This window comes from Bos grunniens, chromosome 21 (genome assembly GCF_055505025.1).
Source record: "Bos grunniens cultivar Pamir isolate PY7600 chromosome 21, Bosgru_T2T1.0, whole genome shotgun sequence".
NCBI lineage: Eukaryota > Metazoa > Chordata > Mammalia > Artiodactyla > Bovidae > Bos > Bos grunniens.
In genome coordinates, this window is record NC_141185.1 from 13,793,889 (window position 1) to 13,806,669 (window position 12,781).

General features: G+C 35.9%; 1 protein-coding gene across 3 annotated transcripts in view; it reads left to right on the top strand.

Annotated features, from left to right (window-relative positions):
- Positions 1–12,781, top strand: part of TRIP11 (thyroid hormone receptor interactor 11) — a 69,185-nt gene that overhangs the window by 8,046 nt on the left and 48,358 nt on the right. For all 3 annotated transcript variants that reach the window (XM_086363186.1, XM_086363187.1, XM_086363188.1), the window contains 4 exons: positions 3,491–3,601; positions 6,792–7,070; positions 9,426–9,494; positions 11,274–11,439. In XM_086363186.1, coding sequence (XP_086219312.1) covers positions 3,491–3,601; positions 6,792–7,070; positions 9,426–9,494; positions 11,274–11,439 — 625 coding nt within the window. The remainder of the gene's footprint in view (positions 1–3,490; positions 3,602–6,791; positions 7,071–9,425; positions 9,495–11,273; positions 11,440–12,781) is intronic.

Sequence of the window (12,781 nt, forward strand, 5' to 3'; positions counted from 1 at the left end):
TATTTCCTTTTTGTTCTTGGAAATACATTGTTCATTCCTCAGTTCCTGAGTTTGAGAAGTTCATGTAGGATATTGTTTTTCAAAGACTTGTCTGAGATTTTGCTTCTGCAGTCATTTTCACCATAACCATTAGACTCTAGAGTGCTGTTTTCTGTCTCTCGGCATTTGTGTTCTTAGTTGTCTAATTGTGGAATATTTTCCTCAGTTTTCTTCTCTGTTGAAAAGTGAGAATTCTGAATTTCCGACTATGTTCAATGAAAGTGGAAAAAAAAACCAAAACACCCAAAACAAAAAACACTGCAAAGATAGTGTCTCCATTGCTTTTTCCTTTTTAAAAGATGACATAGTACTTGGTTATTTCACTGTTATTTTATCATTCTACTATATGATTCCATCAGTCTCCATTTTCTTGTCTTTTTTTTTTTTTAACATAGTTATAAACAGTTGATGAGTAATGATTAATTCTTGTTGTTTAGTCGCTAAGTCATGTCTGACTCTTTTGCAACCCCATGGACTATAGCCTACTAGGCTCCTCTGTCCATGGGATTTCGCAGGCAAGAAAACTGGAGTGGGTTGCCATTTCCTTCTCCAGATCTTTCCGATTCAGGGATTGAACTCACATCTCCTGTATTGTAGGTGGATTCTTTACACTGAGCCACCTGGGAGCCCTGATGAATTCTTAGGATGATAAAATAGCAAAATGTTTCAAGGTACAGAAAAAACAAGATCATTATGACCTCGTGATTATTCTTAGATTTATAAAAGTGCCCAGTGTACCCCTATGGTAATTACAAAATAAAATATTTTTGTTTGTTTGTTTTCTAAGTATATTTTTTTCTTTTCTTTTGGAAGCTACTAAGAAAGAATGTTATAAATATCAGTCCTTAGGACTGCTCAAAAAACGAAACTTAAAAACTAGAATTGGTTTCAGTAGATCTTGATAATATAAGAATGGTTAAGCACAGTGGGATAGTTAAGGATAGAAATATGAATCTTATGGATTCCAAGGGCAGAAATTTTAGCCAGTCTTTTAGGAAATGGCTTCAACCAGAACTGAACCCCATCAAGAATCTTTCTCATTTTTATTCCTCTCTCTTCCTAAGTGAACAGTGCAAAGAAATAGAGGAAAACAGTAGAATGGGAAAAACTAGAGATCACTTCAAGAAAATTAGAGATACCAAGGGAACATTTCCTGGAAAGATGGGCACAATAAAGGACAGAAACAGTATAGACCTAATGGAAGGAGAAGATATTAAGAAGAGGTGGCAAGAATACATAAAGGAACTCTACATAAAAGATCTTAATAACCCAGATAACCACGATTGTGTAATCACTCACCTAGAGCCAGACATCCTAGAGTGTGAAGTCAAATGGGCCTTAGGAAGGATCACTACAAACAGAGCTAGTGGAGATGATGGAATTCCAGCTGAGCTATTTCACATCCTAAATCAAATGCTGTTGAAGTGCTGTACTCAATATGCCAGCAAATTTGGAAAACTCAGCAGTGGCTACAGGACTGGAAAAGTCAGTTTTCATTCCAGTTCCAAAGAAAGGCAATGCCAAAGAATACTCAAACTACCGCACAATTGCACTCATTTCACTTGCTAGCAAAGTAATGCTCAAAATTCTCCAAGCCAGGCTTCAACAGTTCGTGAACCAAGAACTTCCAGATGTTCAAGCTGGATTTAGAAAAAGCAAAGGAACCAGAGATAAAATTGCCAACATCCGTTGGATCATCGAAAAACTAAAAGAGTTCCAGAAAAACATCTACTTCTGCTTTATTGACTACGCCAAAGCCTTTGACTATGTGGATCACAACAAACTGGAAAATTCTTCAAGAGATGGGAATACAAGCACTTTAACTGCCTCCTGAGAAATCTATGCAGCTCAAGAAACAACAGTCAGAACCAGACATGGAACAATAGACTGTTTCCAAATTGGGAAAGGAGTACATCAAGGCTATATGTTGTCACCCTGCTTATTTAACTTCTATGCAGAGTACATCATGCAAAAAGCTGGGTTGGATGAAGCACAAGCTGGAATCAAGATTGTCGGGAGAAATATCAATAACCTCAGATATGCAGGTGATACCACTGTTAGGGCAGAAAGCGAAGAGGAACTGAAGAGCCTCTTGATGAAAGTGAAAGAGAGTGAAAAAGTTGGCTTAAAACTCAAATTTGGAAAACTAAGATCATGGCATCCGGTCCCATCACTTCATGGCAAATAGATGGGGAAACAGTGGAAACAGTGAGAGACTTAATTTTGGGGGGCTCCAAAATCACTGCAGATGGTGACTGCAGCCATAAAAGACGCTTGCTCCTTGGAAGAAAAACTATGACCAACCTAGACAGCATATTTTGCCAACAGAGGTCCATCTAGTCAAAGTTATGGTTTTTCCAGTAGTCATGTATGGATGTGAGAGCTGGACCATAAAGAAAGCTGAGCGCTGAAGAATTGATAACTTTTGAACTGTGGTGTTGGAGAAGACTCTTGAGAGTCCCTTGGACTGCAAGGAGATCCAACCAGTCCATCCTAAAGGAAATCAATCCTGAATATTCATTGGAAGCACTGATGCTAAAAGCTGAAATCCAATACTTTGGCCACCTGATGTGAATAACTGACTCATTGGAAAAGACCCTGATGCTGGGAAAGATTGAAGGCAGGAGGAGAAGGGGACGATAGAGGATGAGGTAATTGGATGGCATCACCAACTCAATGGACGTGAGTTGGAGCAAGCTCCAGGAGTTGGTGAAGGACGGGGAAGCCTGGCATGCTGCAGTCTGTGGGGTCGCAAAGACTAAGACACGACTGAGCAACTGAGTTGAACTGAACCGAAAATTTAAGTAATTTTTTCCATATTTTCCAACATCTTAAAAGATTGTGATATCTAAATTTATTGAATTATATTTAGAATATTCTCTGTACTTTTAAGTGTAGTTTTTCAAACAGTTCTAGTAGTGGTTTTCAAAATGAGTTTTTCAGAGATGCCTTGCTCAGGAGGCTGGAGTTCAGTCAGACAAGTAATGTGAGGCTTTGGCCTCCTACCTATACTTCAACCATAAGTCTTTTTATAAAGGGTTTCTTCCAAAAAATTGTACTGATGAAAAAAAAACAGAAAAACTTGTACCTTCAGGGAGAACACAAAAGTTGAAACATGTAATATAGGTCACTCATTTACCAGACATTTATTGCCTACAGTATGTTAGACACTGGGTGTACAAAGATGGGGGAAGCACTGATCAGTGACTTTCTCTTAGCAGAAAATCAAGCTGAGCAGGGTTTTTAAAAAATAATATGCCTAATCTATTAACATGCTTATTGTACGTGTAACTTTAATTGGAATTGTGTCTTAAAAACCAAGATTCTGAGACCTACTATAGTGCATCTTTTTTGTGCATAAAACAGTATGTTTTTTTATAATGTCCTGCACATAACTGTTACTAACATGTTTTAGTCTTTTTGTTGAAAACACTTTTTTCTTTGCTTCTAGAATGAGAGACTCAAAAAACTATGTGCTGATCTGGAAGAGAAGCATGAGGCATCAGAGCTTCAAATAAAGCAGCAATCCATGAATTACCGACATCAACTACAACAGAAAGAGGTAAAGGTTATAACAGATTTCATATTTACTTCACTACAGTGTATTTAGGATGGTTTCTAAGAGTTATAAATCAAGCTCTATTTAGATTTGTGAAAATATCAAAAAGGTGTTGAAGTTAATTCCCAACTCAGTGTGATATCACTAATTTAACAAGGACTCTGTAAGCTTTTATATTTATATTACATAAACTAACCTTTGTGGAGTTTAATTTCTGCTTTCCAGAAGAATAAAAGTCTTTGTATAAAATATCTTCAGGCGTCTGTTGTTTATAATTTCTGATTTTATGAAACTTATTTCTCACCTATTTATCTAAATTGTTTTAAATCAGTGTGATTGCTAATAACATTTCTTTTTTAAAGAAAATGATTTTAACCAGAAATGTTAACATATGCTTATTCGTGTTTACTTGATTTTCCATGGAAAAACAGAAGATTAGGTATTTTATAGTTGACTTACCCTCTTCTATATATTTTTTCCTCTTTAGTTTGATAGAAATGGTTATTTTGGAGGTAGCTTATCTTGCCTTTGCAGTGCCAATACTATTATATAATTTAACCAATGCTACAGTGAATCCTTAAAATATAGACTGTGTACCTAGGTTTTGTACCTATGTACCTAGGTCATTGAATTCTCTTTAGTTTTAGTACATAAGTGGAATTCAGTAAATGCTTCTATAGAATTGAGCCATTGCTTGTTTAATTATTCAGATCATTGGGATATTCTTCAGTTTGTTTATTAAATGTTCATTTCTACAGTCACTTTATATTTGGGTTTTAAAAATTTAGATGCATTGATTTCTAGTTCTTTTAGTGATATACTAAGATGAATAAGTAAACCACATTAAAGATTAATATTTAAAGAACTTAAATTTCCAATGTGTTTGGAATTGATTTCATAAAATACAATAAAAACAACAATACAATAAAACTACAATACAATACAATAAAATACAGTATTACTACAAGATAAAATGAGTGTAAAAAGCAAATTTATAAGTTCAAGTGAAAAGTCTATTTTTTTTTTTTTTAAGATTCAGCAGATATAAAATATAAAATTACTCTCAAACTGCTTTAAAAGTTTTTAAACCTTATTCTTTTAGTTTTCTATACTTGTCATGGACTGGAGCAAATGTTCATGACACTGGTCCACAGACATGCTTTGAGCAGCACTGACTTATACTCCGATAGAGCGATAGCTCCCACCTAGGGGTTTACAGCTGAATCATGAAAAATACACATTGTTAGATCTTCTTGGAGATTCTGATTTAGTGTACTGGGAAGGGACCCTGGTACTGGTATTTTTCAAAACTCCCATAGCTTATTTTGATACTTACATCCTAGTTGAGAAAACTGTGGAAAATTTTGATATTTTATTTTTTACTTGGCTATTGGTATCAGAGGGCAAATGAAAAATTCAAGTTTAGGAGTACATCTTTTTAAGTAGAGTTTGTACTTTTTACCTCTACAACTTGGTGTAACTGTCTGTTGTATGATGAGAACTTCCTTTGCATTATAGCTACATTTGAAAAGAAATGTTGATTTCATTACTTCTTACTAGAATCAAAGATAATACATACTTTAGATCTGCTGTTTTCTGAATCTGTTTGTTGCTTTCATTGTGATGTTCAGATTGCCCAAAGATGCAGATTGCTTCATACCATTTATGGGAAAATAAGATTTGCACATTTCTATAAACCTCAACTAGAAAAGGGGCTTTTATTAGATACGAAAAGGTGACGGTTTACTATGACATCTGACATATTTGTATTTGGTTTTGCTTTGTCTAATTGCTTGACATTATACCTGTAGAAATACTGTTACTCATCGGCTGTCTCCTCAGGTCAGCTTTTCCTTAGTTGTGGCAGGATATCTTGACTAGCTTGAGTGTTTTATAGAAAGCTTATTTTAGTTTTCTCTAGCTCACTCACTTTCATGTTTTGTGTAATCTCTCATTTGGAATGGATATGGCATTATGCTAAGTCCTGTGTTTGTAACTTCTTTTGGGTGTTGACTTAGTATTGCCAGCCTTCAGTCACAACTCCATTTGGCGTATCACAGGTTTTATACAGTTCTCTTCCTGAGTAGAGTTAGATTTTCACTGGCCTCTTTTTGCCAAGGCTAAAACCAAGGCCTCTTTGAATACATGATTTCCTTCTGAGACTAATAGGCTAATTAATAATCTACAAGACTTAACTGTGAAGATCGGATTAATAAATCAAAGCTTTCTTTCAGCTGTGAAAGCTTTAATTTATTAATCCGATCTTCACAGTACAAGTTACCTGACTTACAGTTCAGTTCAGTTGCTCAGTTGTGTCTGACTCTTTGCGACCCCATGAATCACAGCACACCAGGCTTCCCTGTCCATCACCAACTCCGGGAGTTTACTCAGACTCATGTGCATTGAGTCGGTGATGCCATCCAGCTGTCTCATCCTCTGTCGTCCCCTTCTCTTCCTGTCCCCAATCCCTCCCAGCATCAGGGTCTTTTCCAATGAGTCAACTCTTCGCATGAGGTGGCCAAAGTATTGGAGTTTCAGCTTCAGCATCAGTCCTTCCAATGAACACCCAGGACCGATCTCCTTTAGAATGGACTGTTGGATCTCCTTGCAGTCCAAGGGACTCTCAAGAGTCTTCTCCAACACCACAGTTCAAAAGCATCAGTTCTTCAGCGGTCAGCTTTCTTCATAGTCCAACTCTCACATCCATACATGACTCACAGTGCATTAGCCCAAATCCAGCCATGCACAATCAGGTTCAAAAGATTCTTCCAACAGGTGTTCTAAGGAAACTCAACAGTGCATAGACTGCTGAGGCTTTTATTTTCTCATCTCTTGAGGCTTGATAATCACAAACAGAACCCGAAGAAATTGCCTATGCCAAACTACCTGATAATGCAGTATCTCCTAATGGTAAACTGATGTTTAACTGAGCATTTTGTTGCGTTAGTTGATGTATGAGTGGAATTCTTTTCCTCATACTAATCAAAACATTATCTCTGCTTTATGGTAATCAATCATGTTTGTTTTTGAAATAAAAGGTTACTTTGGGATGTTATAGACAACTTGGATTCAGTTGGTAGAGTACAATCATTGATAATTTTAAAATATTATAACTTTTAACATTATGAATATATTAAAGGGTCAGTATGATTATTTCACAGTGCTTTCTCTAAAATACGGATTATAAATATAGGTAGAAATCAGCCATCTTAAAGCAAGACAGATTGCGCTGCAGGATCAGTTGCTGAAGCTTCAGTCCGCTGCTCAGTCAGTGAGTTCAGGAGCTGGTGGTGTACCAGCAGCTGCTGCATCTTCGTCGTTTGGTTATGGTTTGAGTCATCATGCTTCAGGTTTCCATGACGATGACATGGATTTTGGTGACATCATTTCATCACAGCGAGAAATAAATAGATTGTCAAATGAAGTTTCAAGACTTGAGTCTGAAGTTGGCCACTGGAGGCATATTGCTCAGGTAGGTAGAATTTTCATGAGCTTCTGAAAACTGAGTAAAAATGTTCATGCTCTATATAGACATTTTGGTATCAGAAAGAACCCTGGACTAGGAAATCAGAAAACCTGTATTCTAATTCTAATTCTGCCAGTGACTTTTTAAATTGGTTTTAGTCAGGTCATCTTTCTCTGAGCCTCAGTTTTCCTCTTCTGTACAATATTTGAAAGAAAAATTTTTTTAATTTAAAGCAAGAGAACTTTTAAGATAAAAGTTACAAGTTCATCCCTTTAAAGAGATCAAAACAAAGTTCCTGTGGTTGAACTTGCACTTTTTCCCTGGAGTCCCTGAGACTTCCCTGGTGGAACTCAGGGCTCCAGGGCACCAGATTTGAAACTGTTCGTGTAGATGGTGGTGTGAGGTTCTTGTTTGCATTGCTGTTAGTCGCTCAGTCATGTCTGACTGAGGTCAGATTGTTTGGTCGCATTGTTTGCGACCCAGTGGATGTAGCCCACCAGGTTCCTCTATCCATGGGATTGCCCAGGCAATAATACTGGAGTGGGTAGCCCTTCCCTCCTCCAGAGGATCTTCCTGAGCCAGGGATCAAACTTGGGTCTCCTCCATTGCAGGCAGATTCTTTACCATCTCAGCCACCATTAGTTATATATTAAATGAAAAAAATCTGATAATAGATTGGTATTACAAGACACAAACTATTTTGTGTTTTTTTCTCAGATATTAGAATAGATATTAAGTCCTTTCTATTTTGGATTGTAAACGTTCTTCCAAGAATCCCTTTTTTCTTGTATATCAGATTTTATGTATTATTGAGGTAGTCAGTGTACTCAAGACCTGAAATAAACTGAAATATTGCTCATACAGACTTTTATTATTGTGGAGAAAATCTCATAAATGGTCATCTATAAAATATGGCATTTTTTTCTAATAAAAAATTCAATTCACCTTAAAAAAAATAAAGTATAAGAGATTATTTTCTATCTTTTTGTGAGTGTTATCTTGTTACATAAAGGAGAAAGCCTCCCAATTAAAATGATCTCCTTGCTTCCCAAGTTGCTAGATATTCTCAGTACCCAAGATAAACCTTAGAGAGGATGATCTGTTAGTCCATCTTATTCCTAAAAGATTATAGTTCCTAAACTTTATATGTGTTAGAATAACCTGAGAAATTTGGTGATACTGTAGCTCCACTGTTACTAACCAGAGTTTCAAGGTTAGTATTTGTAGGCTGTTTTAGGGTGATGGAAAATATAGTCAAATAAGTACTCAGGTGATACTGATGCTCTGAGGAACACATTCTAAGAAACATTGCCAAGGTAAGAGTTCGTGTGGAAAAAGATGAATTTTTTGTATATTTACTTCAGCATATCTTGAATGTCTTCTGTAAGACAGACCTGTACTGGGGTATTATGGTGAAAAAGGTAAAATTGGGTCCATTTCAGGGGGCTTAATTTTCTAGTAAGGCATAATAAAAATTAATATTTATATCATACTTTAATTTTTATGTTTCCCTATATACTAATCTAATACAGTCTTTAATAACTATGTGAGGTATTTATTACCTTTGTTTTGCAGATAAGCAAAGTAAAGGTTTAAGTAGTACACTCATTGTCACAGTGATTTAAATTGTGCTTTAAACACACATCTTTCAACTCCAAGCCCTGTATTCTTTTTAATGTATTGTGTTCCTTCTTTTGATCGGAGAGCAATTTTTGGTTCCTTAACATGCTGTGGTAAATGTTAATAAAGATAAATGAGCAATACACAGCTTTGAATGAAAAGAAAATCATCCAAAAGCCAATACATTAATATTAGCATTAGTAGTATTAATATTAGCATTAATATTGGGTAACATTTCCATTTTAGAAACTACCTTTTAGGAAGCTGCTTGATTATCATCAAATTTAAATTTTGTTGAGCAAAGAAAAACATTCTGCGGTATTTTCTTTCTTATTTTGTAAAGGTATGGCCTTCCTTAATTAGTTAACAGACTCTTGAACAGTATCGTTTATTTATTGTGTATTATTACTCACTGTCCGACTAGGTTCTTTAAAAGGTGCTTGGCAGTCTTTAGTAAGAATTTGTCTGAGAAACGCCCCCCATTTTTTCTTACTTGCGTTTTTTTTTCTGTTTTTACTGAAGTGTAGTTGGTTTACAGTATGTTAGTTTCAGGTGTACAACATAGTGATGCAGTATTTTTATAGATGGTACTCCTTTAAAGTTACTATAAAATATTGGCTGCGTTCCCTATGTAAATGCCCCTTTTTAAAAAAAAATATCTTTTATTAAAGTTAGTTTTTGATATTCTCTTTTATAAGAAAATCAGTACAGTTACTTTCTAATTCTGTTTTTCTGATCTAGACTTCTAAAGCACAAGGATCAGTTAGCTCTGATCAAAGTGATATCTGCAAACTGCAAAATATCATTAAGGTAAGGTGGATTGCTGAAACAATGGCTATTATACATCTAAAATTTGCTTATTAAAAGTATACGCCTAAATTAATAAAAGACTCATTTATAAAAGTGTTTTATAGATTATGATATTCTTTTTTTGCCATTTTTATATCTTCTCTATTCTTTATGACACTTTTAAGAGTATAAAAATATCTCTTTCCAAAGTCGTTTGGTTTTGCTGCTAAGTCGCTTCAGTCGTGTCTGACTCTGTGCGACCCCCATAGACTGCAGCCCACCAGGCTTCCCTGTCCCTGGGATTCTCAAGGCAAGAACACTGGAGTGGGTTGCTGTTTCCTTCTCCAATGCACGAAAGTGAAAAGTGAAAATGAAGTCGCTCAGTTGTGTCTGACTCTTAGCGATCCCATGGATTGCAGCCTACCAGGCTCCTCCGTCCATGGGATTTTCCAGGCAAGAGTACTGGAGTGGGTTGCCATTGCCTTCTCTGATTTGGTTTTGAACATTTATTTATTAGGTAGTTTATGTTTTGTAAGTCTATTTTCTATTGTGTATCTTGTAAAACTGTTCATTAAAACAGTTCCAGGGTTACTGAAATTTCAAAGATTAAGGTTAAAGAACACTGACAGAATATAATGTTAATGTTATTTACTGTAAATAGTTATTTTCCCTTCATGGTGGAACTTTACTAGTTTGTATCAGTCATTTCCTTAAGAGAAGTTTGATTTACATATACTTGTTACAGCAATGAATTGTTTTTAATATGTAAATTATTGTCATGTATAGAATTTAATTTCTCTGTGGATGAGTTCCTCATTCAGACCTGAGTTTGAATCCTGGCTGTACTAGTTACCAGCTGTCCTGCTTTGGTCAAATTACTTAACCTTTACAAGCTTCTGATTTATCATCAGTAAAGTAGATATTATCATAATACCTCCCTTGAAGGATTGTTTTTGAAGTTTAAGTGTAAAGTTCCTTGTCAAGTACTGGCACATAAGTCTGAAAGACTAAAGAATAGCTTCACTTGTCTTCTCAGGAAATCGAGGTTAATTTACAGATTAAGATTCTTGGCTACAAGCAAAAAAAAAAAAACAACCCTGTCTCTAGCTAAGTAAAGCATAAGAGAATTTATCGGAAGAAGTCAGGAATAGCCTGTCCACAGGATTGAAGGAAAAATGGAGCATTTTAGTCTCAGGAAGGATAGAAATTGGACCAGCATGAGAAATCTAGGTAGTGGGACACAGTGGACAGGCTCTCTAGGGTGCAGCTATTATAATGCTTCTGGTCTAATCGGTTTCCTCCTTTGAAAGATGCATCTCAAGATTCAGGTTCCTAGGAGAGACAAAGTGGTATCAACTAGGGTAGTGAGACATCTTGGTTGACAGTTTAGGGGTCCCATCAAGACTGAGAGAAGGAAAGGCTGAGCAAAAAAACAGCTGTAATAAGACAACAACAGGAACAGATTGGCCAGAGGTGGACACTGATCTTGGTGGACTATGTCATTAGCAGGAGAAATTCATGGTCACAGATAGTAATGAAAAAAAGATGTTGCTTGCTTTTTGTTTCAGGTGCTTCTTGCTGGTGCTCCCTCATTAAAAGTAGAAAAACTTTTTAAGGCCCAAGAAAGGAAAGGGTGGAGTCTTTTAGAATTATCCAAATTTGAAGCCTGTGTTTAAACTTTTTTCAGCCTTAGCATGTTCAGAGAATTATTTTTAATAATATGGACTTTTGGAAACAATGAAATAGCTTAAACTTATTTATTATAGATAAATGTGGTTAACTTCGTTCAATTTTTTTAAGGAACTTAAACAGAATCGAAGTCAGGAAATTGATAACCATCAACATGAAATGTCAGTATTGCAGAATGCACATCAGCAGAAATTGACAGAAATAACTCGTCGACATCGAGAAGAATTAAGTGACTATGAAGATCGGATTGAAGAACTGGAAAATCTATTACAACAAGGTTATTTTGTTATTTTAATGTATTAAATGACAAACCTAGCTGATATAAACTTGGTCTAAGTTCTAAAGAATGAATAAATGACTAGTTCTTCTCATCTGCTGAAAATTTGCAGTGGTACCACTATTGTTAAGATTCTACAAAAATGAAAAAGTCCTTTTGCCTTTGTGGTAAACAGTTATGAGAGATATTTCTTTGCATTGTTTGGTGTGTTTTCACTTTTTTTCAGACTCAGATACAAAGGCTTTTAGTATTTAATTTCAAATAATATTTTTCCTGGGGCTTCCCTGGTAGCTCAGCTGGTAAAGAATCTGCCTACAGTGTCGGAGACCCCAATTTGGGTCTGGGTTGGTAAGACCTGGGTTGGTAAGTTCCCCTGGAGAAGGGATAGGCTACCTACTCCAGTATTTTTGGGCTTCCCTGGTGGCTCAGTTGGCAAAGAATCTGCCTGCAATGCTAGAGATCTGGGTTCGATCCCTGGGTTGGGAAGATCTCCTGGAGGAGGTCATGGCAACCTGCTCCAGTATTCTTACCTGGAGAATCCCCATGGACAGAGGAGCCTGGAGTCCATGGAGTTTCAAAGAGTTGGATACTACTGAGCTACTAAGCACAGCACAATATCTTTCCTCTATTTAAAAATGCTTTATTTATTATAGTAATTTAACTTTTTTTTTTAAAGGACTCTATTTTTTTAGAGCAGTTTTAAATTTATAACAAAATTGAGGAGGTACAGAGATCTTGGTTATACCCCATCCTCCCACACACGTGGCCTCCCCCACTGTCTACATTACTCATCAGAATAGTACATTTTTTACCAAGGCACGTCATAAGTCACCCACAGTCCATATTTATCTTAGGATTTACATTTGGTGGTGTACATTCTATGGATTTGGACAAATGTATATCATTGTATCATACAGAGTATTTTCACTGCTCTAAAAATCCTCTGTGCTCTGCCTGTTCATTCCCCTATCCCAACCTTACAGCTATTCTTTTTATTTTCTTCACTGTTTCCCTTTTCCAGAATTGTAATAAAGTTGGAACCATATAATAGGTAGCCTTTTCAGATGGACTTCTTTCACTTAGTAATGTACATTTAAATTTCCTCCATGTTTTTTTAAGTAATTTTTTATTGTATAGTTGATGTACTGTATTATAAATTTCAGGTGTACATTTCCTTCATGTTTTTCTGGCTTGATAGTTCATTTTTTTTGGCACTGAATAATATTCTGTTGGTTGGCTATGCCAGATTTTAATCATCCACCTACTGAACAACTGAATCGACTTAGCTTGCACGCATGAACAGTATCTTGGTGGTTTTCAAGTCTTGGCAGTTATGAGTAAA